Raw genomic sequence first — 26,583 nt, forward strand, 5'->3', positions numbered from 1 at the left:
GGTCTCTGGGCTCTCTATGAGAGGGGTGGGACACTGGCCCTCCCATCCAAGTCCCTGGTCCTACGCAGCCTAGGGTAGTTTGGGGTGGGACCAGCCCAGCAGCCACCAGCTTCTATGAAGGCTAGAGACATGTCCATAGGGCCCCAGACGTGTCTCTCTTTGCCTGGGGCTTGCCATTTCTTAGAGGAAAACAAGTTGTCTTCACCCTAGGTCACCTGGCCAGGAACGGGCAGCAGCCAGCGCCGAGGACATGAGCTTCTATGAGCTGACAGGGACAGGGGACCTTTGGAGAGTCCATGTGCCGTGTGCCCACGGTCTGGGGGAGCTGACAGGTCACCAGAAGCCGGGTGTAGTAGCCACCAAACACTGCCAGCAGCTGCTGGGCCATTTCCTAGAAGAGGCAGGGAGGCAAAGTCAGGGTCATGAGGCTGCACCTGGAGGGCAGCAAGCAGAGCTTAGACATGCAGAGACAACTATGCCAACCTCCTGCACCTTAACCCAGAACAGGGCTCATGGGGAACTAGTGGGCCAGGCCAGGCCAGGCTGGCTGGAACCCTAGAACCCCAGCCCTATGACTCACTGGGACTGGGCTGCTTGAGGTCTCAGCGTCCCCATTCCCAATGTGGGTGAGCAACTGCTGACTGTAATAATGATATGCGTGACAGAGACATGCAACCTCAAAACACCAGCAAAAGCAATGACTGCACCTGCCTACATCTCCATATTCCAGTTTCCATATATCAGTAAGGTACATGTGGTAAGCAGGAAGAAAATGTGGAGAGAAGAAGGAAATATTCCCATTAAGCTACACAAGGAACCCAGTGGGTACCTTCACACAAGCATTCCTATGTATTAAAGGAGTGCTTGTTAAACTAGATTGAGGGGCCTGGTATTATGGTATAGCAGGTAAGGCCCAACCACCTGCGATACCAGCAGCCCCAGCTGCTCTGTCTCCAATCCAGCCCCCTGGTAATGGCCCATGTAGAGCAGCCGAAGATGGTCCAAGTGTTTGGTACCAACTACCCACATGGAAGACTAAGATGAAGCTCCCAGTTTCGGTCATTGTGCCCATTTGGTAAATTAACCACCAGATAGATAATCGCCCTGTCTCTCTTTATCTCTCTCTCTGTTTAACTGATTTCAAATAAATAAATCTTTTTTTAAAAATTGGATTTATCACAAAAAGACAGCTGTTAGATGATCTGTCATCAATAGGCAGCACCCAGGGTAACACAATCGAACACAAAGCAGAGAGTGGAGAGGAGGGGCAGGGGGAGCTTTGTCCAATGAGGTGGAGCTGTGCTGGAGTGAGAGTGAAGCAGGTGGTGATGGGTTGTACCATCAGAGGCCATCAAACAACATGCTCTAAAGTGGCCATCGTGGTAACTTAAGTCCTTTCTTTATTCACTTCTATTTGAAAAGCAGAGAAAAAAGAGAGGCTGAAAGGCAGGGTCATAGAGAAATCTTTCATCCTTTGGTTCACATCCCAAATGCCCACAATAGCTTGGTCTAAACAGAGCCAAAGCCAAGAGCCTGAACTTGGCCAGGCCTCCCAGGCAGGTGGCAGGAACCATCTTAACCACTGCACCAAACGCCCGACCCGAGATGGGAAATTTTATCACAATGAAAAGATTATAATGTAAAGAAATTTTAAATAATGTTAAAAATCAGAGGGAGCATATGCTCTGAACACATTTCTCTCTCAAGTTCTATTTATCCAGCTGGAAGGATTACAGGGAAATGAGGGAATCCCTTATGCATGATGCAGGGCTTCTACAATTCTCTTGTCCACTTTATAACAAACCAGCCGTAAAGTACAGCAAGGCTGCCAAGATCTACAAAGTTAGCCATTAATAACAGGTTCCCTGCCCCCCCCCGCCGAGGCCAGCACAACAGCACAGAAAGCTAAACCACTGCCTGTGGTGCCAGTACTCTACAGGAGAGACTCTTTAAGTCCTGGCTGCTCTCCTTCTAACCCAGTTCCCTCACAATGCACTTTACTTCATTCTGGATGAGCCCCAGTTGTGGTCATTCCAGGAATAAACCAGCAGATACAAGATACCTTGTGTGTATGCATTGGTACTTGCTCACTCTCTCCCTCCCTCCTTCTGTCTCTTTCTTTATTTCTCATCATTCTTGTTCTCTGATACTCTGCCTTCAAATAAATAAATGAATCTTATTAAAAATAAGGAAAAAATACATAAAACTTTAAAAAAAAATCAACCAGCTGGCTTCTGTTTGTGATGTTGCCACATTCTGCCCTTGCTCTATGATTCTGGACAACCCAGATACTCTCCTGGAACCTCATTTCACCCACCAAAGAAGAAAGAAAACAACGCAGAGTACAGAGGGCATGCCCCAGCATCATACACCTGACAGAAGCTCTGCAAAGCTGGGTGAAAATCCTTACACTCTCCATGTCCCACACGGGCTCCAGGCTCCTGGTCAAACAAGAGGGACTGACCCACGCTGGGACCCAGAAGCTTGTACTTTCCTGTTGAAACTACAAGGGGCAACTACTTTCAAAATCTGAGTGTACATACACTAAATATTCATGACAGCAAATTGCACTGTGATTGGTCTGTGTAAATCTGAAAAAAATTATTTGAAAGATTTATATTTAATGGGTTAAAACCCAGACATGCATGCCACTGTAAGCACACGATCTTATTTAAAAAAAAAAAAAGCCAATGGGATTCCAGTGGGATTTAATACATTTATTATCTTTCCTTTTGAAGAGTGTTATCGGCAGGGTTCCAATTCCCCACCAGAAGGAAGAAGGTATGAGCGACTCCAGATCTTGACGCCCCAATGTTCTTGGCTAAAGAGCAAAGCAAGAGTTCTGCCAAAGCTGCAGATGTCGTGGTGGTCACTCCTCACTGCCTTTCTCCCCACAGCGAGGGTGTCATCAGGGTGAGCAGGGAGTGTAAGCCACAAACCATAGTTTCAGATTTCTGTTCTCCCAACATTTAGCCACACTGGACAGAGAGCGGGGCTGGCCAGACTCAGCAGACCTCTACTGCTGGAGGAATAAAACTTCAACAGGCATGTACAAAACTGCTAGCTGTAAATGCAGCAGATGGATGGATAGATGCATGCATGCATGCTGGGGCAAATGAATAGACAAGACCGATTGACTAGTCAAGACCCAAGTATTTATCAGTATATTCACCATTAAGGAAACCAGCGTCCACCAAAATGCTTTTACCCATACAATGCAAATACCAAAAACCGTATCTGGGGTGATATTTGGCCTAGAAGTTTAAAAGCTGCCTATACCTCACATCAGAAAGTTTGGGTTCAAGTCCTGGCTTTGCTCCCAGTCCTAGCTTCCTGCTGATGCACACCCTGGGAGGCAGCTGGGCAGCTCAAGCACATGAGCCCTGCCTCCCACATTGTAGACCTGGACTGGGTTCCTGGTTCCTGACTCCGGCCTGCCCAGTTCTGGCTGTTGTAGGAACTCTGGACTGAAGGAATAGATAGGAGGAAATGTGCACTAGCTCGTTCTCCCACCCCACCAACTCCACCTCAAATCAATACTAAATTTTAAAATGTTTTAACTCATATCTAAGGCATTAAAAAGTACAACCAAAATAAAATCCTAATAAGTACAGAATGATTCCTATACTTATTACAAAGTGCTGGGGTTAAAGACACAGGCTCAAAGTGGCTTTGGCTAGAAGACCCAAATGGTCTCCATTAGCTGCAAGAAGCCAGGTTCCCAGGAAGCGGCAACAACGAGCAGTGTTGGGACCCCGGAATCCATGTAGGGTGTGCCATGCTGGCCGTGCTGTCCTTACCTCTGGCTCAGCCTCAGGAACCAGCTGGTGAAGTTCGGTCTGCATGAGTGCTCTCTCCTGAGGACGAGCACTGCTGGGCAGGAGAGGGGCGTCCTCCACGTCCGTGGGCCCCTCCGCTGTCACTGATGTGGTGGGGCTCACCCCAGTCTCCATGACAACGCATAACTGGCTCAGTCTCCTTCTCAGCAAAGACTGTGAAGGAGACAAAGTGGGACACAAGTGTGCCCTGTGTGTCCAGTCTGTAACCAGCCTGGCGGGGTCTGGGAGGCTCTCCATCGCCAAGCTGCTGCCCCAGCAGGGGACGGATCCCAGGACAGACTCAGATGCAGACCTCAGCAGCACAGTGAGTTGAACCATGGACATGAGAGCAGGTCCTTCCCCACAAGCCCATGGTCCCTCTGGACTGCTAGTCTTTCCATAGGTTTCTCTGGTTTCAAAGTAGCCTGGGATGTGGGTATCTCCAATCATAGGATGCAGATGAACAAACTGAGGCTTCAAGGCCACTAGGCACTAAAGAGGAAGGACCAGGGTAAGACTGCAATCCTGGCTGCAAAGACTTTCAGGGTCCAGGGAAGGCTGAGCAAGGGTGAGAGCCTAGGCAGCCTGGAGCCACAAGACCTGGTCTGAAGATGGGCATCATCAACCAGGTCTATGACAGCAGGTGGCAGCGGGTCTCACCAGAACCTGTCTCCCCCTGTAGAATCTGAACAGGATCTCCCTGATCTTCTGAAGAAACAGGAGGAGAGCCACTTTGAACAAGGGACAGGTGTCTAAATCCATGACACTTTTGGATCTGCCAGAATTTATTACTACCGTCGTCATCAGGGGTAGGACACTTTTTTTTCCCCAAGAGTATTCATAACTTCATTCATGGGCCAAACAGAATGATCAGCTTAAACATAAGCCTGTTTCAGATTTACTGAATTCTGACTCCTGCCTGTGGTTGCCCTGGCAGGGCCAGACCAGATGGTTTCATGGGTCTTCTACAGCTGTCAGGCTGGACACTCCCCACCCTGTTATAAAGAAATAATCATCCACCAAATGAGATGCAGAAGGTGTGATGAATTAAAACAATAGGCAGGGAAACAGCCAAGATGCCCTGGGCAACAGCACCCACAGGGTACACACCAGCATCCTTCCCCCGAAGGAACTCTGGGGACAGCTTCGCGATGCTGAGGTGAGGCCACCTGCAAAGTGCGGTCCCCTGGGTCTGTCACAGCGAGAGTCTCCGTGAAGATATCTTACCTCTTGGCTGATCTTCATCTCCCGAACGTGGTCAGACAGATACTGCGTGCAGTCCTCCAGGTCGAAGTAGACGAACCAGAGCTGCGGAGAGGGGCTGCCATGACTGCCGTGGCCCCACTCCAGCTCAGCCTTGAACGGTCCCCCTCCAGTGACAGACCCAGCAGACTAAGATCACATCCCTCTTGCCTACCAGTTTCCCCACTGTCTTATCCTCTGTGGAGAGCAGCTGACCCCACACGGATGAGGGGCTTCAAGATGGCGGCTGGCCGAGTGCCAGGAGGTGGGACTTGTCCCGCCAGTGGGCAGGCAGGAGGTCACAAGGATAGGCTAATTCTCCCTGGCTGCAATTGCTGGCCTATCAGATAGCGCCCCGTGGACCACGTGCAGAAGTGATTGGTGGAAGAACTATATTTAAGCAGCTCGCTTTCGGCAATAAACGCTCTTTGGTTCGTGACATTCTGGTGGCTCTTACGTGGGGAATGGGGGAATACAGAAACGGGAAGAATTGGGAAGAAGGGTGGTGGAAAATGGGAGGAAGGATGGACAAAGAAGCGGGTAGGAAAGCTTAGACAGACGGAGACAGGAGCAGCAGAGAAAAGGTTTTAAACGCAGCCGCTTTTGCCAGTTTTTCCTGGACCCCCAAGAGTATGACTAGGTGTTTTTAGTGTTGCTGCTGCTGAGAGGCGGTGACAAGTGGTGGCCCGTACGGGGAAAGAGAAAAACTTTCAGCCTGCGCCAGCATAGAAAAGCGTACAGGGAAAACAAGCGGCCAAGAAAGAAATTTTTTGGCCTGCGCCAACAAGCGGCCAAGACAGGAATTTTTCGGCCTGCGCTGGCATAGAAAAAGCGGCAGAAAGGGACTTTTTCGGCCTGCGCTGGCATAGGAAAAGCAGCAGAGGGTACCCATGTACGGGGTATCCCCAGCCTGCGCCAGCGTAAGTGTATTTTATTTTTGCCTAGGCGGTTAAGCGCAGTATAGCCCAGAGAGGCCGGAATACAGCCCAGAGAGGCGGGACATAGCCCACAGAGGTGGGACATAGCCCAGAGAGGCGGGAATACAGCCCACAGAGGCGGGACAGAGCCCAGAGAGGCCGGACACAGCCCAGAGAGGCAGAATATTGCCTAGAGAGGCAGAATTTGCCCAAAGGAGCGGGATTGCCCACAGTGGCGGGGTGGCTCAACGGCACCTGAGCGACTGCAGTGGCGGCTGCACCTCGAGCGGGCGTCTCGGGCTGCGGAGCCGGCACCACTGTTTCTTCTGAATCTCCTTCCTCAGCAGCTCAGGGTTTTATAGGATGAAAGCACCATGGAGTTTTATGAGTCAATATATTTTGTTTTTATTCCTTCAGTTGTTATTACAGTAACTTTCCTCTTATTCTGGCTTTTTATGAAAGAGACACTATATGAAGAAGTTCTTGCAAAACAGAAGAAAGAACAAAAGTGAGATTTTAAATTATCTGATGCTTTGGCTGTAGAAGATGAGCAAGTTGTATTTACTCCACTGAATGTGGTTGAAACTTCTAGTGTTAGGGAGGATTATCTATCGGAAAGAGGAAGTTGAGCCTCCCAAGCAGATTCTGACTCCAAGGAAGGAAATGATAGTGAAAAAACGGCATTTACAGGGGAGGAGCTGGAACGGCACTCTTCGAAGCCAGGAATAGTGCTGTCCGCACGCCCACCCGCTTATAACCCCATTGGGTTATGCTGCCATGGGGCATGTGCCTTCGGTGCCAATGCCCCGCGGGGATGGAAGGAAGCTATGTCTTCCTCCTCTATGTTTCCAGTCTTAGAGGACCAAAATCAACAGAGATATTATCAGCCTATAGATTTTATGAATTTGGCTCGTGCCACCCTTTCTGGTGATCAATACTTACATTGGAAGGTGGCATACCAAGAGTTTTGTTCAGACACTGCGCGGTGTAATGCTGCTGCGAATAAGTATCTTCAAATAAGTGCTACTGCCACTAAGGCATGGAAACTGCTTACAGGCACTGGGATCTACAGGGACGCCTCTCCAAGGTTACTCAGGGAGCCAATGAGCCTTATGCTGATTTTGTAGCTAGACTCATTCAAACTGCCTCGAGAATTTTTGGGGAGGTGGAGTCAGCAATGCCTTTGGTAAAGCAGTTAGCATATGAACAGGCTAATAAATGGTGCCAAGAGGCAATAAAGCTGTGGAAGCGTAAAAAAAAAAATTCCACAATCAAAACTATGCTATATAAACAGAAAGGGGGAATAGGGGATCAATATAGATTCCCAAAGGACAAGTTAGTTATTATTTTTTTCAGGTGAGTATTAAAATTTCAGCCTCGGGCCCAGCAGCGTGGCCTAGCGGCTAAAGTCCTCGCCTTGAACGCCCCGGGATCCCATATGGGCGCCGGTTCTAGTCCCGGCAGCTCCTCTTCCCATCCAGCTCCCTGCTTGTGGCCTGGGAAAGCAGTCGAGGACGGCCCAATGCTTTGGGACCCTGCACCCACGTGGGAGACCTGGAAGAGGTTCCTGGTTCCTGGCTTCAGATTGGCGCGCATGGGCCCGTTGCAGCTCACTTGGGGAGTGAATCATTGGATGGAAGATCTTCCTCTCTGTCTCTCCTCCTCTCCGTATATCTGACTTCGTAATAAAAATAAATCTTTAAAAAAAAATTTCAGCCTCATCCCGAAAATCAACTGGAGCACTCTCCAGGTCTGTGTGGAAAATTTTCCCATAGATAAAAACAGTACATTTAGAGGACATAAGTATTCCTACAAAAATCCTATGCAGAGTATAACCACAAATTCTTTTGAGATGAGGCCTCCATTTGTGCTGTGGGAGCAGCAATGTCCATGGTTCTTGGAGGCCAGTTGCAGAATTGCTCCTATTTTCATTCAGGTAATGATACTTTGGAGAGCTTGGCAGCAGTGGTTAATTGCATTGCTTTTCTTTTAGGCACACTCCTGTGTGCCTGAGACCAATGTTTCTGTTTTCTTGTTAGCAATGCTAGACAGGTAGGGATTCACTTAACTTGTGGAATAGATTGTTTTCTTTCAGAATGTTGGAATGCAATCGAGTACCCGCTGGCTGTGGTGATGTGCGTGCCCACCTAATTTTCCCACACCGGTGACGGTTAAAGAAGAAGACCTGTCAGTCCACCTCATTTAAATAAAAAGGGGGGGATGTGGGGAGCAGCTGACCCCACACGGATGAGGGGCTTCAAGATAGCGGCTGGCCGAGTGCCAGGAGGTGGGACTTGTCCCGCCAGTGGGCGGGCAGGAGGTCACAAGGATAGGCTAATTCTCCCTGGCTGCAATTGCTGGCCTATCAGATAGCGCCCCGTGGACCACGTGCAGAAGTGATTGGTGGAAGAACTATATTTAGGCAGCTCGCTTTCAGCAATAAACGCTCTTTGGTTCGTGACAATCCTCAAGGCAGTAGTTTTCAGTAGATGTTTGTAAAGATGTATTTTATCTATTTATTTGAAAGGCAGAGTGATAAAAAGGAAGAAACAGAGAAACAAAGCTCTTCCAACAGCTGATTCATTCCCAAGATGGCTGCAACAGACCAGTCTGGGCCAGGCTACACCCAGGAGCCAGGAACTGCATCCCAGTGTCCCACAGGAGTGCCAGGGGCCCCAGTGATGGGCCATCATCCGCAAGCTGCTTTCTCAGGCTCTCAAGTAGGAAGCTATATCAGAAGCGGGACAACTGGGACAACACTCCATTCAATATGGGATGCCAACACAAGTAGTAGCTTAACCCACTATGTACCACAGTGGGTAGTACTTCATCCCACAACACTGCTTTGGAAATTAAAACACTCAGCTGTAGGCTCTCAGCAAACTCTTACAGGATGTGCAAGGCACATGGATATGGTGCTTCTTCCAGGTCCCCTGAGCTCGGGCCATGAGTGGCAAGAACATGGACATGGTGTCCAAGAGATTCTGCATCCCTACTGGGAAGATGCAAAATGACCAGAGCCATGGGCAGCCTGGCTCAGGAGACCCAGCTTTGTCCGTACCGCTAAGTAACCCTGTCTAGGTCACTTTAAGATCTCCCCACCACATTCAAAGACAACGATGAAGCCAGTCAAACAAGGCCTGCAAGAGCTGATCCCACTCTCGAGTCTCATCTCAGTCTACAAGGCCAGATGCTAGCAGCCCTCTGCCTCATCGCCTCCCAGCCTCGCCAGGGCCATCCCTTTGCTACCGGGCCTGAGAGGCTGCTGTAGCTGTGTGCTTGTACACCACTGCTCTCTGCAGCCCCTGAGCTCTGGCAGACAGGGACCTTGAGGGCCGCTCAGCATCTTCCCCAACCACAGGGCCCAACATGGAGCAGGAGCAAGCCAGAGCCATCAGCAGACTCCAAGACAGGCTGTGCAGGCTGAACAAGCATGAGGCTTCCTCTTGCAATTAGCCCAGTCCCAAGGTGAGCCACCCCAGGCGGCATCCCAGAAACGGTACCTGAATCACACTCTGGCATCCTTCTACTGTGTCTGTCACCCCCAGTAGCACCCGGTGTCTCAGCAGGACTCCATTGGCGGCCGCCAGCCTTAGGTCAGTGTTGGTGTTGGCCTGTAAGACAAGTGTCCGCCGCTAGCAGGAATTTCAGGCTGCCAGGGATCTGCTGGGCTCTGGGTAATGGTCACACACACCATCCCACTCCAAGACCCCATGAGACAATCCTCGCCCTCAGGTTTCCTCTACAGCCTTCCCTGTAAAAGGGACTGTGAGGTTGTTAGGTGAGTCAATTCTAGTGACAGGCAGCCCTGGGTGCGCCTCCAGACAGTGTGGCTCTGGACAAGGTATGTCCTACCCAAGAACCACATTGCCTTCACTTGTAGAACAAAGTGTCCTGGCCTCCTAGGAATGTGATGAGAGTTTGTTGAAATTGTATGTGAAGCCCTTAACTTGGGGCTTTGGACACAGTCAGGGTGCACAGAGCTGTGACAGACATTGGGAACAGACAGGTGGGTGCACCTGCTTGGTCAGCATAGTACCTATGTATAGTGACTAGTACAGTGCCAAACAACCAGGTGGGACTCTAGGAATCACAGCATACAAGGCCCTGAGGAGTTACCACAGCTAGTAAGTGGCAGGGGTACCCTGCCCACTTAGGAGGTTGCTGTTGGGTGCAGACATCAGGCCTCAAGCACTGAGTAAATGCTCCCTAAATGGGAGTCAGTATTAGGAAGGAACAGATCCTGGAAGAGTCCCCAGATGAACACGCAGTGACTGCAGTGACCTGGGGCCTCCATGCTGCCATCTATGGGCACAGACCTCAAGATGGTTCTCTCCATGACCTGTGTCCAGCACTTTATCTGGTACTCCCAGGACTTCAGAAATATCAGCTCAATAATAAAAAAAAAAAAAAAAGTGGAAGGAGCGGAAGTGGGAAGCGGAACAGCTAAGCAGGGTGGACTGTGTGAAAGATGCTGCATCCTTGAAGCACCTGCCAGGAGCCAGATTGTTTTGCTTGCTTCTGGTAGATCAGATCACTTTGCACTCCCCTTTCCCCAAAAGAGGCATCTTATGGCAGCAGCAACTAGTTCAATTTTATGTTTTTATAGCCAATCACAAGGGCCATGAAAGCATCCAGAAAGTCCAGGAGTGGCAATAGTTTTGTCACCTTTGCAGAATGATTAAACCATAAAATTCCTGTCCGTCCCCATGAACACAGGCATCATATGGGGCTCATCCCCAATAACCTGCCCTTCCCTTGTGAGCAGGCCAGGGTACCTCTGTGCTGAGGATCTCAGAGCTCAGCTCTGTGCAGGGGCTGCAGGGTGAATGGACAGGGACTTCCCAAGGAGCTGGCAAAACAGTGCTGGTCTGGCATGCAACACAACAGTACCTTAAAGATGGCTGCACCCTCTTGCCTAGAACATGTGAATGTGCCATTGATGAAAGAAGCACTAGATGGGATGTGCGTTGCTAACCATTTGTCCTTAAAGCAGGCAGATTACATCGGCTGGCCTAGGTGGCCACTGTCATCACAGCGTCCTTCACAGTAGAGGAAGCCTGAGAGGCTGAGAAGGAGACACGAGAGAGCCCCAGCCTGTCCACTGCTGAACTTGCAGATGCAGTAGGGGGAGGCATGAGCCAAGGAATACACGTGGCCTTCAAGAGTGGGAAATGGCAAGGAAACGCCTTTGGGTGGAATGCAGTGTGGCTGTCACCTCGACTTGAGTCTCTGAAGACCATGCCCAGCTTAAAAGAAGATGAACTGCTTTCACAAATCCAGTTTATGCAATTTGGTACGGCAGCGGGAGACCGCCCGTACTGCAGGAGGGCCTAAGAACACAGGTTGGAATCCGAGCATCCTGGTCTGGAATTCCAGCTCTGCCGTTTAGTAGCAGCATGGCCTTGACCTGCTTCCTTGAGCCTTTCTGAGCCTCAGCTTTCCCATCAGTGAAATGAGTAAAACAGCCTCTGCCCAGACAGCTGAAAGGGAGTTTAATGAAGTAACATGCAAAGCATCCAAAGGTCTACAACATAGAAAGTGGCCAGAATGTAGCAAAACACAGTCCCTGAAGAAGCAGAACCCCATGAGTGAACTGCACAGCCGCCAGGAGGGACAGGCGGAGCAGCCTTTGTCCACCGTGCTTGTGGTCAGAAGTGCTTCCCATTTCAGATGTTTTCGGATATTGGAATATTTGCATATAAATCATGATATCTTGGAGGACATGTTCCACATCTTTGAACACAAAACTTCTTCATGTCTCACATACATCTGGTACCTCTAATCTGAAGGTGGCCTGATGTACTCGGCCAGTGAAGTCTGCATTTGATTGAGAACAGTCAGTCCCCAGAAGTCAAGTGTAGAACATTCCACCTAGGGCATCACATCTGTGCTTTCAAAGTTACGGAACGTGAAGCACAGATTTCACAGATTTTCAGATTAGGAGTGCTCAGCCTGCATCCACTTCCTTTCTGAGGATGGTCAGGAATCGAGAGGACTCGAGCTTGAACCCTGGCTCTGCCATTTACCGTGGGATTCAGAGCAAGTTACCTTGACTCACAGTCCACTAGCTCTGCCTCCAAGGGTGGGGCTGGGACTTAATGAGGCATAGCTATTGCTAAGGAACCACAGCAGCATCCCAGGAGGGCACCTCCAACCTTCCCCTGGGAAGGTGATATGCCTTCACATCCAGGGCATATCATTGACGCACACACAGGATGTGGGGGTGTATGAAAAGATTCAGTTAACTAAAATACTACCAGGATATTGGTCACTAGTGCCTTCCTTCCAGACTCTCCCAACACACAGCCTGCTCCCAGAGAAACAATCCACAAGGATTAGGTAGCAAACAGCGAATGTAATCATGCATGTGATTCGATTCCTTTCAGTCATTGGGCATATGGGTTAGTGTTCATTGTCCTGGCTGGAGAAATTCTCTGAGGCAGAAAAAAAGTGAAGATTTTGACATGAGGTTCTTAGGCCCCTGATGACCTCCTGCTGGAACCATGGCAGGAGCGGCAAGCTCACCTTTCTCTGGTGTCTCTCGAAGACAAACATGAGGGTCAGGGTCAGGCTCACAGCGACCAGGGTCACGAGAAGCACACCTGCCCAGTGGCTGCCCAGGGCAAACATCTGGCTGGTAGAGTAGATGTTGGCCCATACCACCACATAGAAAACCTGCCAGAAGCCAGGAAGAGAGCATGGTCAGGTACCCCAGGCCTCAAACGCATGAGCTCCATTCGCAGTGTTATCACCCTGGGGATATCCCTGACACCTTTGCTGGACTCACAGAGCTCCCCATGGCCTGTACAAGGCTTATGCAACACCTGGATCTGTGGGATGACCTCCTACTCCGTGTCTATAAAGAAAGGGGCCCCTAGCCACTCCTGAGCTTTGCCTAGCTTGACTGTAAAGAAAACTGGAGCTCTGGAGCAAGATAAACTTTAGACACAAGCCCCACACGGGTCCTTGGATCACTATGGAACCTTGGGAAAACAAGAACCCCTCTCTGAACCTCAGTTTCCTCATTTCTAAAATGGCGATAAAAAGCCACTTTGCAGAAGTGATTCAGAGTCAGGAAATTAAATGCTGGTTCCCAACCCTTCCCCTTCTCCCTGGAAGTGTGGAAGGTAGGTACACTATCTTACCATTGACACACTGAGAGCAGCAGCACATCACTATGGCTGAGAGCACACATGCTGAAGCCAGACTGCCTGGGTTCAAATACCACCTCTGCTATGTGTGTTCATCTATGTATATATGTAGGTATATGCATGCTTGCATAACTGCAGATACACACATCTGATTGGAGCTAAAACGCTAAAATGGGTGCCTCTATTGAACAAGAAAACAAATCCCAGAGAGCAGAACAGTCTTGGCCAGGGCCAGACACCAAGCCCAGACCCCAGATGGGTCTGCAAATTGACAGCCTGAGCTCTGCTCAGAGTAAACCTTACTGCATGTGGGGACCCGGTTACCAGTCCCTCCCTCCAACTTCCTCTGAGATCAAGTCCAGGCCCCGTGGCCTTGCTCTTCCCCACGCAGCTGAGTCATCAGGTCCCAGCCTCCCAATCTTCCTTAGGACCTGATGCTGAGTGTCCCAGCACTGCCACAGGAGCAGGGCCGAGTTATTCCACTCACCACGGCAAAGGCCAGCCGCACAGGCCTCGAGTTGTAGATGATGTATCTTCGCACCTGGGGCTCCAAGAGCGCACTCTCAGCCAAGCTCCTGTACTGGTCAGCCGGGACCTGCTCAGGCACCCACAGGAAAGAGATCAGGAAAAGCATACCACCTTATTTTCTCCCAGCAAACAGGTTGGTTTCCAGTGCAAGTGACTGTCACATTCCAGGTCAACCCAAAGGACAGAAAGAGCTAGAAAACACTGGGTGGCTGCAATTCTCAGGTTTGGCAGAAGGAGGGGTGGCGCCCCTGGGGAGTCAGCCCAACTGCTGGCAACCCAGGAGAACATGCTGCACAGGTACTGGAATGGCACAGTCTGCAGCTCCACACCTCACAGCAAACCCAGAACAGGCCAATGGTAAAGGCAGAGGCAGCTCCAGGCCCACCGGGTAGGCCTCCCCAGAAACATGTTATGGGACCTGAAGCAAGGTATCCAACATCTCTGAGCCTTCACTTCCTCCTCTATAAAGTTAGGAATACCCATCTGGTAGGGCTGGGGTGCACAGCAAACAAGATAATACATAAGCAGGGCTTGGCATGCCAGCCCAGTGGTGACCACTAGGTACGCAAGTGCTACCAGTCACCATCTGTTCATAGAAACCATATATCGGGCCCGGCGGCGTGGCCTAGCAGCTAAAGTCCTCGCCTTGAAAGCCCTGGGATCCCATATGGGCGCCAGTTCTAGTCCCGGCAGCTCCACTTTCCATCCAGCTCCCTGCTTGTGGCCTAGGAAAGCAGTTGAGGACGGCCCAAAGCTTTGGGACCCTGCATCCGCGTGGGAGACTTGGAAGAGGTTCCTGGTTCCCGGCTTCGGATTGGCACAGCACCGGCCATTGCGTGCACTTGGGGAGTGAATCATTGGACGGAGGATCTTCCTCTCTGTCTCTCCTCCTCTCTGTATATCTGACTTTCCAATAAAAATAAATAAATCTTAAAAAAAAAGAAAGAAACAAGGACCAATAAACCAAACTGTGCCAACGTGGAGTCAGGACTGCAGCTGGGGAAGTTTGCTCTTAGTAGTGACAAAATATTGATCTACACAATACTGCAATGCAGTCTTAAAGGCATAAAGTCTAAAATCTTCAGGGTAACATTAGTAATGCATTTTCCTCATCCTTCGTTACTGCCCCCAGCTAACACAGGGAAGACCTGAGGTGGGTGACTTTGGAAAGAGAGAGTAAATCATACGCAGTGTGCTTCCTAACAACATCAATAGCTGCTCATTTTTCTTGCATTTACTATATGCCATAGACCATAAAAGTGCTCAAGTATGATTTAATTTCATCCTAACAAACCCTCCCTAAAAAGAAGTAATATTGTCCTTATTTATAAATGATAAAACAGCAGCTCCGAAGGACTATGTCATACACACACAGACGCAGCAAAAATTGGATCTGTATACAGATCTAGGAGTGTGTGAAACAAAGCCTTGAGTCACTTGTTCATCATCTAACAAATACATGTGTATTTTCCTTCACAGACACAATTCCCTCTCCTAAAATACCCTTTCTCTTGTCCACTCCAATTTAGCTTTCAAAACTACCATCCACTGCCCCTGCCAGGCAAGTTGATACCCCTTGGAATGTCTTCAGGGCCTGGCATATTCATTCCTGACTTATTTAAGTCATGCTGTTCTGACTTATCCAAAGCACATCCATCCCCTCACTGGGTTTGGTGAACAGCATGAGCACAGGTACTGGGTCCTGTTCACTTCTATCATGTTGAGCCAGTTGAGTGTCTGGTCTGGGGCAGGTGCCTTGAAACACACATTTGTTAAGTGAACCAAGTCGGCATAAGGAAAGTTGCAATAGTCCTTCCTTGTAAACCACAGCTAGCACAGAGTGCCTCATAACTATTTTGGGAATAACCAGGCAAACAGACAACTGGATGGATGAATGCATGGGTGGGTAGATGGGTAAGTACATGGATGGCTGGTTAGGAGGATGGATGAATGGACAGATTGTTGGATAGGTGGACAGACAGATGGGCCGGGGTATAGATGCATGGATGAAGAAAGTGACAGGGACTCAATAAGATGAGTACTTACGTGAATGCCCCAGGTCTGCAGTTGTTCCTCTGCGGCTCCCAGATCGAAGGAGATGGGTGCACAGGTATTGTCGATACGCACAACTGTGAGAACCTGGCCATTGTGGAGCTCTGAAAGCAGACCAAGGGCTTTACCTGGCTGACTGTGAGTTGCTTTGGAGAACCCCAGAGCCTGATGGCATCACCTCGCTGGCCAAGCGAACCTTGTGACAAGGAAGGACATGGTGGCCATCCTCCAACCCTCCATGGGAGGAAGATTAGACTCAACAAGGAAGCCCCCAGCAGGCAGATTTGAGGCTAACATGAAGAGGCCCCTGGGATACAATGTGAGGCCAAATAAGGAAGCATTTCCCAAGAGTAAGAGCAGTTCCCACAAGGCATGAGTGTTGGTAAGTTCATTATCATAAAGGATATTTAAACAGAGAATAATCAGCTAGCTACATGGAAGGCATGATGCAATGGACATGGATTGGAGGAAACTCAACTGATTAACTCTTAAATTCCCAGACACTCTAAAATTTAGAGATACTGGTCATGGGAAGCTGATGTGCATACTCTAACCCCAACACCCATGAATATGCTGCCCTTCATGGTCAGCGGACAGAAGGCTGCAGATAGCATTCAGATTGATAATCAACTAGCCTTAAAAAGAGATGATCCTGCATTGGATGCATGGGGACCAGGTGATCCCAGGGATCCTTAGGAATGGAGGGCAGAAGGGGAGTGAGAAGGAGAAATGCCTGTGAAGGAAACATCACAGGCTTTGACCATGTAGAAGCAGGGCCATAATGGCCATGACAGCTCAATTGGTTAATCTTCCACCTGCAGTCACTGACATCCCATATGGGAGTTGGTTCGTGTTCTGGCTTGTCCACTTCTGATCCAGCTCCCTGGTTATGGCCTGGGAAAGCAGCACAAGATAGCCCATGTCATTGGGATCCTACACTCACACAGGAGACCTAGAAGAAGCTCCTAAATCCTGGCTTTGGATTGGGTCAGTTCTAGCTGTTGTGGCCACTTGGGGAGTGAATCAGTGGATAGAAGGTTTTTCTATTTCTCCTTCTCTCTGTAAATCTTCCTCTCTAATTAAAATAGACAAACTTGAAAAACAGAGCGAGAAAGGAAGGAAGGGAGGGAGGGAGGGAGGGAAAGAGGAGGGGAGGGAGGGAGGGAGGGAGGGAGGGAGGGAAAGAGGAGGGGAGTAAGAGAGGGAGGGAAGAAGAAGCAGAGCCAAAAGCCAAGGAATGGGGCACCCCCTACCTAGGAGCTGGGAAAGGAAAGATTCTCCCAAGAATCCCAATTTCAGCTCGGTGAGGACGGTATGAGACTTAGCACCTACAGAAGTGGAAGGTTATAACTGTGTGTCATCTCATGCCATTAGCTTACTGGTAATGTGTTACAGCAGCCATAGAAAACTAATACACTGACTTAATGGCAACCCTCTGCAGCTCATTCAACACATTTTTTAAACATTTATTTATTTGAAGGGGAGAATGGCAGAGAGAGAGAAAGAATCTTCCATCGGATTCACTACCTAAATGGCCACAACAGCCAAGACAGAGACAAGTTAAAGCTGGGAGCCAGGAACCAGGAGCTTCATCCATGTCTCCCACATGGGTCCAACTACAAGAGTCATCTTCCACTACTTTCCCAGGGAAAGTAGCAGGGAACTAGCTAGAAAGTGGAGCACCTAGGACCCAACCCAGTACTTAGATAGAATGCCAGTGACACAAGTGGCAGCTCACCCTGGTGTGCCACAATGCCAGCCCCTTGCTCAACACTTTAAAAATACAAATTAAGTCCTTATTCTCCTTAAGAAACACACATCAGGGGTAAATATTTGGCAGAGACAATGCTTGAAGAGCCTACAACTCACATTAGAGAGTCTCGTTCACATTGTAGCTGCTCTGCTTCCAAGCCAGCATCCTGCAAACTCACACCCAGGAAGGCAGCAGATGCTGGCTCGAGTACTTGGCTGGCAGGAGACAAAGACTGGGTTCCACGCTCCTGGTTCAGCCCGGGCCAGCCCTGACTATTGCAGACATTTGATATTTAAACCAGCGGACAGAAGATCTCTTTCTGCCTGTCTTTCAAATTAAATGAAAACAAACAAATTTTTAAGATGCTAAGCACACACCAACCTAGGTAGGTCACAACAGCTATCAAAACCATCCTTTAGAATTGGGTGACGCCAAACCACAAGACCAGATGGAAAGACAGATCTGGGCTGAAAAGCCAAAGAAGAAACAGCAGCAGCACAAAGCGCAGCCCGCCTGCCTGCAGGTCTGAGGAAGCCATGTGGGGCCCTGCAGGCCACCTGTCAGCTGCCAGAAGGCTTCATGGGGGGTGGAGGGTCTTTGTGCCCTGGAGCCTCAGGTCCCAGTGTTGAGTCATTCATTGCTGAAGACTGAATATTGTGCTGTGTTCCCTGTAGCTGCTGCTTAGGCCATGAGGCAGGACTGAAGGGACTAAACTGTCAGGATGTCCTCTGCTGACCCAAAGCTCCTGTACACTCCAGCCTAGCTCCCAGCAACACCTGAGTTTGCAATGCCACATGGCAAGCTCCACCTGCCTGGGAGCCCTGCCCACTCCATCACTCCCACCTGCCACGTAACCATCATAGAGCCCTGTCACCTGGAGACTCTACTCCCTGTGCTTCTTGGCTTCTTACTTTCCTCCTGCACCTGTTCAGCAGCCTCCATGCTGGCTTCTCCAGCCTATACTTCCTCCTGCAATACGTTTCTCCTGCAGCAGTGCGCAAATCAGATGATGCCAGTCCCTGAGTAAAACATTCAACAGCTTCCTGGTGTCCGGACAAAAACCAACCTTCCTATCATACTTTCTCAGCCCTCAGGAGAGCAGGCCTCCTCCAAGACTCACCCTGGACCACACCATCCTCCTTTGCTCCTTGAGCATACAGGGTTCACCCCACACCCCAGGGCCTTTGCATGTGCTGTATCTACTTCCTAGAATACTTCCACCAGGCTTCACCCAGTTAAATCCTTATCTACATCCCTGGATCACTTTTCACAGGGAGCCCTCCTTGACAGCCTAAATGCTTAACAGACCAAGTCCTGTGCCACACCTGCCTACACTCTGCTCTTCTTTCCACTCATCAAAGATGCCAATACACATGTAGGCACTTGCTTGATGGAACTCTGTCTTCCTTCCCCACAGATCGGATACTCCCTGAACTTACTGGGCTGGGTGCAGTTCCTCACACACAGCAGGTACCATCTGTATGCTTTACACATAAGCAAGTGGATACAGCTGGACCCTCTGCTCCCCAGTCCTGGTAGGGTTATTCTTCCTAGGGAATCAGCTATGATTGTAAGAATTCCGTGAAATTCTTCATCCTACCAACAAAGAACTTCATCATCCTCTCTGCTCTTACTCTCCTTTTGTTTGCTGGGAGGGGTGAGGATTGTGCAGGCAAGGAGGTAAGGTGGTGAAAGCACCAGCCAGCCAGTGTTAGGGTTCCAACTGTAGCTCAGCCTCTTGGGAATAGGACCCACCCGAGGGAGCCTCCCTCCTGTCTCACAGGCTCTCACAGGCGACCAGATGCCCTCGACCACCAAAGAGCCAGCTGCTGTGGTCACCTCTCAGAAACAAGCTGCGAAAGGTTCCGGAACTCAGTAAAGCAGCACTCACCTGCTTGTGCTTGGCTTCCGCTCCCCCCACCCACCCAGCCACCTCCACGTTATGGCCACAAAGGATTTATAGGAGCTTCATAAAGAATGAAGTTAGGAAATCAAATCGTAAAAGGAGCAAATGAAGAAAAGTAGGGAGAAAAGTAAACAAAGGCGGATACTAAGGAGAGGCTCTGGATACCAGGCACGGAGCTGGGGCCTCAGCCAAGACTGCGTTTAGTCCTCCAGGAGCCCTCAACTGTAGGGACCATGAGTAGGGCAAAGGAAACTGAACTCTGGAAATCCCAGGACTCTCACCTGCTATTAATAGGAACAAAGAAAAAGAGAAAGAGAAGTGAGATGGCAAGACAGCATACCCAATGCAAGCAGTCATGTGGATGGGGCCTCTGATTAGCTCTGCACTTCAGGGCACAAAACGACGATGCCACGTGCACTTAAACTAGAAGCATGGAAAATCAGAATCCTTCCCCCAGCCTAGCTCTCTGCACACTGAGTGAAGTGTTTGCTGAGGCAATGATGTCAGGATGCTGGGACAGTTCCCCATTGGCTCTCTGCATTTCCAACTACAAATGCCTGCTGAATTCTTGCCTCTGCTAGCTTTCATTTGTTCTTCAAAGTCGAAACAGAAAGGCTACCGGTGTGTGTGTGTGTGGGGGGGGGAGGGGTGCAATTTCCTGCCAAGGGGCAAGAACTGGTTTGCCAACAATTGGTGGAACCCGTCTTCAAAGTTTTGGCAGAAAATGACTGCCCTGCACGCCGCTCTCCTGCTGCATGTGTGCACTCGCACTGATGTAAACTGCCATCCTCCTTACAGGAACAAGAGAGCCTAGGAAGATTCAGATCCCATAAGGAGCTGCATGCCATGGACCCCCACCACCCAGAATGCTGTTCTCCCTGCCTGTACCTGGTCACTCACTCATTCACTCAAGAAAACACCTACTGAGCATGAAGGCTCAGCCCAGTGCTGGGTTCTGCAGAACCAGGCATGAAAAGACCACACTGAGCCCCAGCCCGCATGGCGCTGACATCCTATAGGGAAGAGGACATTCAGCATTTATCACACAGGAAGTTATTCACAGACTGTCCTATGTGCTGCTGGGAGAAAGAGCAGAGTCCTGACTGAGGCTGGCTCATCAAAGACAATTCCTCAAGGAAGGGCTACTGGAACTGGGCTCTGAAGAATGAGTGAAAAATGAAGCAGGGAGAAAGAGGCAGAGAAAAGCATGATAGGCAGAAAAAACAACAGTTGCAAAAAGCCCTGAGGTTGAATCCATGGCAAAGAGCCAAGAGTGGGGCAGCAGGAGCCACCAGGCAGATGTGACATGCTGGGGAATGCTGCATCCCCCAGCTACACCTAGCAGCAAACACTGAAGCAGAAAGGGGCATGGCTGGGTGTGCATCGCAGCAAGATCTCTGGCTGCTGTGAGTAGAATGGAGGGAGAAGGCCAGATGGGAAGCCATCATGGGGGTCCAGGCAGAGCACAAAGGTAGCTCAGTCTAAACAGGTGGTGCTAAAGAGAGCCAGGTGAAAATGACAGAAAGTGGCCTGGCAATGGGTCCCGCAGATACACACCCTATCTGAAGGAATTTCTGTGCCCTGACCCCCATTGTGCTATATAAGTCTAGCTCAGCATGCAGTAGAGGAGCAGGGCCCAGAGGCCCCAAACTTACCTTCTCCCCAGCCAGGAGGGCTTCCCGTGGGCAGAGTGCTCCAGCCATGGGAGGAAGTGGGCAAGGGACCTGTGGTTCCCCCAGGGTCCATCTGTGGTTCACAGGCCATGGCAGAGAACCAGCCGGACTTCTACTTCCCCTTCCTGGAGCTGAGGTTCATCCTGGGACAGCCAGCTCAGCAGCACTCACCTTCAGAACACAGCACAGAAAGGAACTTGAGGCCTGGGCCACAGCTGCCCAGGGCTGCCTGGGGCCAAGTCACCAAAGCCCAAGCAGAGCCACTGGGAATCTTTACATTGACCTTCCAGGCCTCCACTGAGAACTTCCCTCTGGTGTAGGTCACAAGGGCCCTCAGGAAATCCAAGCATCCAGGATTTCCATTCCTTTACTGAGGATACCCCAGGAAACCAGGCCATAGATAGGTTCCTTCACAACACATAGCCTTAGTTACAAGGAGGATCTCAAATCACTTCACATAAGACATTGCAAAACACAAGCACGGGGGGTGGGGGGGGAACCACGGTGGGGAATACAAATTTTAAAAAAGAAAAATGGGGCCCGGCAGCATGGCCTAGCAGCTAAAGTCCTCGCCTTGAACGCCCCGGGATCCCATATGGGCGCCGGTTCTAATCCCAGCAGCTCCACTTCCCATCCAGCTCCCTGCTTGTGGCCTGGGAAAGCAGTTGAGGACTGCCCAATGCTTTGGGACCCTGCACCCGCGTGGGAGACCTGGAAGAGGTTCCAGGTTCCCGGCATCGGATCGGCGCGCATCGGCCCATTGCGGCTCACTTGGGGAGTGAATCATCAGACGGAAGATCTTCCTCTCTGTCTCTCCTCCTCTGTGTATATCTGGCTGTAATAAAATGAATAAATCTTTAAAAAAAAAAAAAAAAGAAAAATGACAAAGAACAAAAATACCCAGATACTCAGACAACCAAGGTTTCCACACAAAGGCAGAGGAGGAAAAAGAGCTGTGTTCATGAACATGAACGCCAAAGTCAGATTAACTGGGTTTCCGTGCTTGCTACTCTTAACTATAGGCAACTTAGGACAGCTTCAGCTCTTCAAGCCCAAGAAGCCTCCCCATGGAGTTGCCGCAGCAAACGGATGAATGATGACACCTGCCCTACCCTTCTGGTTGCCATCTTGAGGTATGACACAATTGTTGCCCCTCAGAGCTACAATGGAAATGTTTTCTTTGTAGATAACCAGTCGGTTATCTACAAAGAAAAACAGTCAAGTGGTGGAAGTGGGCAGTGCAGCTCCTGGGCACTTATCCTTCAGTGAGCTAGGAAACGCCACAAGCCTCCAGGGCCAAGTCCCAGGGAGGCACAGGCAGAGTAGCACCCTTGGCCACTTTCAAAAAAAAAAAAAAAGCCACACAGAAGTTATCTGCATGGACAAAATTAAGTCTCCATTTCCATCAGCTCTGGTAGTACCTGCATATTTGATCTCTTTGATGTACCCACATGATGTTCTCCCTAAAGCCTGGTGCAAAATTCATCTGCAGCTACTCCAGCTCACAATGTGATACGAGACATGAAGCTTCCAGTTGGCACACATCTTTGTATCCTCTTTATCCTGAGCCACCCAGGACCCTCCACCACTAGCCCAATGCCCCCTCAGACAGTGACACCCCTGTCCTCACCAGTTTCTACTTCTGTCAGGATTGTAGGAAGGACTGGCTGCATAATGGGCAGTGCCCAGTACAAAATGAAAACGATGAGGAGTCTCAAGAGTGACAGTACAGCATTCCTCAAATTGAGGATAATGGTGCTGTAGGCTTATAATGCTGCCTGCAATGCCAGCATCCCATATGAGCTCTGGTTCAAACCCTGGCTGCTTCACTTCAGGCCCAGGTCCCTACCAGTGAGCCTGAGAGCATCATGGAGGATGGCCCACGTACTTGGACCCCTGGCACTCACATAGGACGCTATGAGCTCTGAGCTCCCAGGTTCAGTCTGACCTAGTCCCAGCCACTGCAGCCACTCAGAGAGTGAGCCAGTGAAAGAAAGACTTCTCTCAATCTTTCTTTCTCCTCTTTATTCTACCTTTCAAGTAAATCAATAAATCCTTTTAAAAAATGTTTTTTTAAGTAGGAATGGGAGTCACTACGTGGGAAGGCCCGAGTGACCATCCAGGTGGCAGACTCTTGAACTAGCCCCATTTTAGGCTCTGGGAAGTTTCTCTCCCAATCAAATGTATATATAAAAAGATGAGCCTTTATCTAAAAATAATCACACACCTGTCCTCGACCAGACTCTGAGGCTGAAACGTAAAACACAATGCAGAGCCAAAGGCTTCATAGCCCACAGACCCAGGATGGACCCCCTGCTGGGTCGTGCACACGACCTTGACATCTGCACTGCACTACTTAGCCCCATTCTCCCTCCACCCGTGCAGAAATGGGGTAAGGAGGCCTGTTCTGCATAGCTTCTGTAGAAATGTTAACAGATGGAAATTTAAGCCCGACTCCCAGGATTTGGCACTCCAAAAAGGCCCTTTTCCTCAACACGTGAGTCCCATTTCACAGGAGAGAAAATCAAGGATCAAAGACATGAAGTGCCCTGCCCAAGGCTGGCTGCAGCGTCAGACTGAACCCAAGCTATCTGGCTCCAGACTCCAAGTCTGTAATTTCCATGTCCTTGTACCTCTGGACCCAGGTCTGGCTGTCTGAGCCTGTCCTTCGATCACCTTTTAAAAAAAAAAAAAAAGAAAAGAAAAAAAGGTGGATCAAGAAGCAGACATTTTCCAGGCCCATGCCTGGTTAAGCAACAAAGTCCAATTGTCAAGGCCAAGGCCGTCTCCTCCTCAGCCAGCCCAAGGCCCAGCTCACTGAAGCATTCAACCCACTGAGCACTTACTGTCAATCTTACAGGCCTTACTTCCTTCCTCTAAACTAGCACCCACAAGAGGCCTGAACCCTACAAAAATAGTCACAAGGCCATCTGCCCTGTGCTGCCTGACAACCACTTGCCTTGTTTGTTCGCTTTCTTTGGCATACCCAGCAGACCCACCCATACATCCATGGGCCTGCAAAGAGCCTGAGTGCTGAGCTGGGAGCCTGCAGCCCAGAGATGCTGTGTGGTCTCTGTGTGCCTTGGGGAACCCTGAGCAGGCAGGGACTGTGCACCCCTGGGAGCATACAGGTCCACTCCCGGACTACAGAGAAGGTCCCACTAGTTCACTGCCAACTCCCACAGACAAACACGGTCTTTGGAAAGAAATCTCAACTCCCTCGTTGGCCTCACCAGCCACCCACAGGTCCTGACCAGCAGACTCCTGTCACTCACCTGCTGGCTGGCTGTTCTGTGGCCAGCTCCAAGTAACCTACCCAGTCTTGCTACTTCCTACCTGTGGGACATGGGGCTAGTTACTTGATGGCTCTCTGCCTCAGTGTCCCCCTGTGTAATGAAGCTAAATCTAGGCTATTTTGAGGGCTATGGAGTCCATACTGGTGTGGCACTCAGTACCCCCAGCAAACAGGGACCCCAGGGAGTATAGGGCTGGCAGTGTATATATTCCAGACGCCCTGTAGAAACCTCAGGGCCCAGGTTCTGCACCTTCTCAACCATCAACTCAAACAGAATCCGATGGCCACACTCACCGCTCTTTGCTGGGCATCAATATCTCGAGGAGTGAAGGGGAGGGAGGGTGCCACACACACAAGAACTGAGGAATAATTAACAAACGCTTCTTGTGGGTGCTGGAGACGCAGTGCCCAACAGGATCCAGCCCAGGGGTCAGGATAGGCCCAGGACTGTGCCTGGAGCTGCACACCCTGAGCTTGTGCACCCACTTCACAGCCAGACGACGCCCCTAGACCCCTCCACGGGACCCTGCATCCGCCTGAGAGAGAGACGGCAGGATGCAGGTAGAACAGGAGGTTCCAAGGCTTCAGGACAACAATGTGGGTACAGACCGCTGGCTTCTGAGTTCCCTTGGCCAGTCCTGCACTCTACCCAGTCCTCCCGGGCACCCATCTTGCACCAAGTTCTTGCACAAGTTCACAAGTTCAGTTTCAGTCTCTGCAATGCCCAGACTCCCCCCAAAAACTGCATGCTTCATCACCAACAGAGGAAAAGAGAAACTCAGTATTTCAAAGGTTCGGTCCTGGTTGTTAAACTGGGATCCCAACAAGAGAACATGCGGGAGCCGGTCGCACAAGTTTTGGAAGTGGAAAAGCCCTGAGTCCAGGATATCCATTTTACAGATGAGAAAATTAAGACCCAGAATGAAAAACTGAGCCAAGATCTGCCACACGGGGCTCCTGCAGGCCTGAGGCAGCTGGGGTTGGCCCGGGTCTCTATCCAGTCCTGGCTGGGTTCGGCTGCCTCGGGGGAGCCAGCGTCTCCCCAAAAGTTACCCTGCCCCGTCCCCGCCGCGGCTTCCAGGAGGTGCGTTTCCTACGCCCGATGCGCGGGAAAGGGGTACTGAGGCACCCGGAGAAGCCAGGAAGCTGCCGGCGACGCCGACCCCAGGCCCTCCGGGCCCCAAGACAGGCCGAGACGGGCGCGCCCAGAAGGCCCAGCAGCGGCCGGAGCCGCGCCGCACCACCCGGCGATCGCAGGTCCTCGGGTGCGCGCCCCGGGCCGCCGCACACTCACCGGCCGCGCCGCCGCAGCCGCAGCTCCGGACCGCGGAAGGTCGGGGGGCCCCCGCGCCCCTCCGCGCCGCAGCCGCCCGGTACCGCCGCTCCACGCCCCGCCCGCCGCCCGCGCCGCGCCGCCCTCGCGGATCCGCCCCCGTCCTGGCCGTCACTCCACCGGGAGGAGCCGCCCGCCAGGCTCGTCTCGGGCCCCGGAGGGAGAGCTTCTCCTGGAGCCGCTGGCTGCATTTCATCAGCCGGCTCCCCCGCGGGACGCCGCCACGTGTCCGGGGTTGGGGCTGAGGCTGGGCGGGCCCGGCGACAGGTTCCCGCCGTCGGCTCACCGCCAAGCCGCGGCTTCCCACGAGGGCGCCTCCTGTGCGGAGGCGCAGTCACGGAACCCGGGGGAGGAGGCGGTATTTGGGACAGAAGGTACCCAGCAGCTGCTGTGATGGGAAAGCTTGTGTGAGAAGTCATGTGAAGAGCCCAACCTGCTCTTTCCACTTCTTAGGTCATCACGAAACTGGTTCACCTGTCTATGCCTTGGGTTTTTGTTCTGTTTCGTTTTGTTTAAAAAAAAAAAAAACACAATAGATTTAATTAATTCAGCAACATTAAGTGTTTCGCAACTGTCAGGAGCATAATTAATGATCGCAGTTGTAGTGGCCACGACTGTTGGACACACAATGGCTCCCTGCCTGCGCCTGCCACCCCCACTATTATCAGTCAAGATTCCAACCAGGCCTGCCTTAAAAACGAAGAAAGGGTTGACCGGAGTGTATTTTTCCTCAGAGCACGCAGATAGACACGTGTTTTTATAGAAGCAGTCTGTTGTGTCGCTGGGCACCCTGCCTTGGGCATCCACGGGCTGCTGAAGCACTCTGCCTCCTGTCTTTGCAAGGGGCACTGAGTTTCCCCGCATTAGCGGGAGGGACTGGCCTTTCCTAGCCCTTCTCGGTGGAATTGAGGC

The 26,583-nt window shown here is 50.8% G+C and overlaps 1 protein-coding gene across 3 annotated transcripts; it reads right to left on the reverse strand.

The window, feature by feature from the left end:
* On the reverse strand, window positions 1-26,160 carry TMEM268 (transmembrane protein 268). 3 transcript variants are annotated; one of them, XM_058672162.1, is made up of 10 exons: window positions 25,633-25,912; window positions 23,677-23,719; window positions 21,026-21,214; window positions 15,706-15,815; window positions 13,619-13,726; window positions 12,506-12,655; window positions 9,481-9,591; window positions 5,046-5,126; window positions 3,801-3,992; window positions 1-391 (listed from the first exon to the last, which is right to left on the reverse strand). In XM_058672162.1, exons 3-10 carry the CDS (start codon window positions 21,132-21,134, stop codon window positions 212-214), a joined length of 1,041 nt encoding a protein of 346 aa, XP_058528145.1. In that variant the 5' UTR covers window positions 21,135-21,214; window positions 23,677-23,719; window positions 25,633-25,912; the 3' UTR covers window positions 1-211. The 3 variants fall into 3 exon arrangements, with proteins under 3 accessions (XP_058528145.1, XP_058528146.1, XP_058528144.1); XM_058672163.1 differs by lacking the exons at window positions 23,677-23,719; window positions 25,633-25,912 and adding an exon at window positions 25,958-26,160; XM_058672161.1 differs by lacking the exon at window positions 23,677-23,719.
* Between the last annotated feature and the right edge of the window lie 423 nt (window positions 26,161-26,583).

Source organism: Ochotona princeps, chromosome 14, assembly GCF_030435755.1.
Source record: "Ochotona princeps isolate mOchPri1 chromosome 14, mOchPri1.hap1, whole genome shotgun sequence".
NCBI lineage: Eukaryota > Metazoa > Chordata > Mammalia > Lagomorpha > Ochotonidae > Ochotona > Ochotona princeps.

Coding starts and splice junctions, on each gene's coding strand:
- TMEM268 (XM_058672163.1), bottom strand. CDS start 21,134: ATGGCCTGTGAACCACAGATGGACCCTGGGGGAACCACAGGTCCCTTG. Junction 15,816..21,025: donor CCCTCCTGGCTGGGGAGAAG/GTAAGTTTGGGG, acceptor GTCTGCTTTCAG/AGCTCCACAATGGCCAGGTT. Junction 3,993..5,045: donor AGATGAAGATCAGCCAAGAG/GTAAGATATCTT, acceptor TCTCCTTCACAG/TCTTTGCTGAGAAGGAGACT.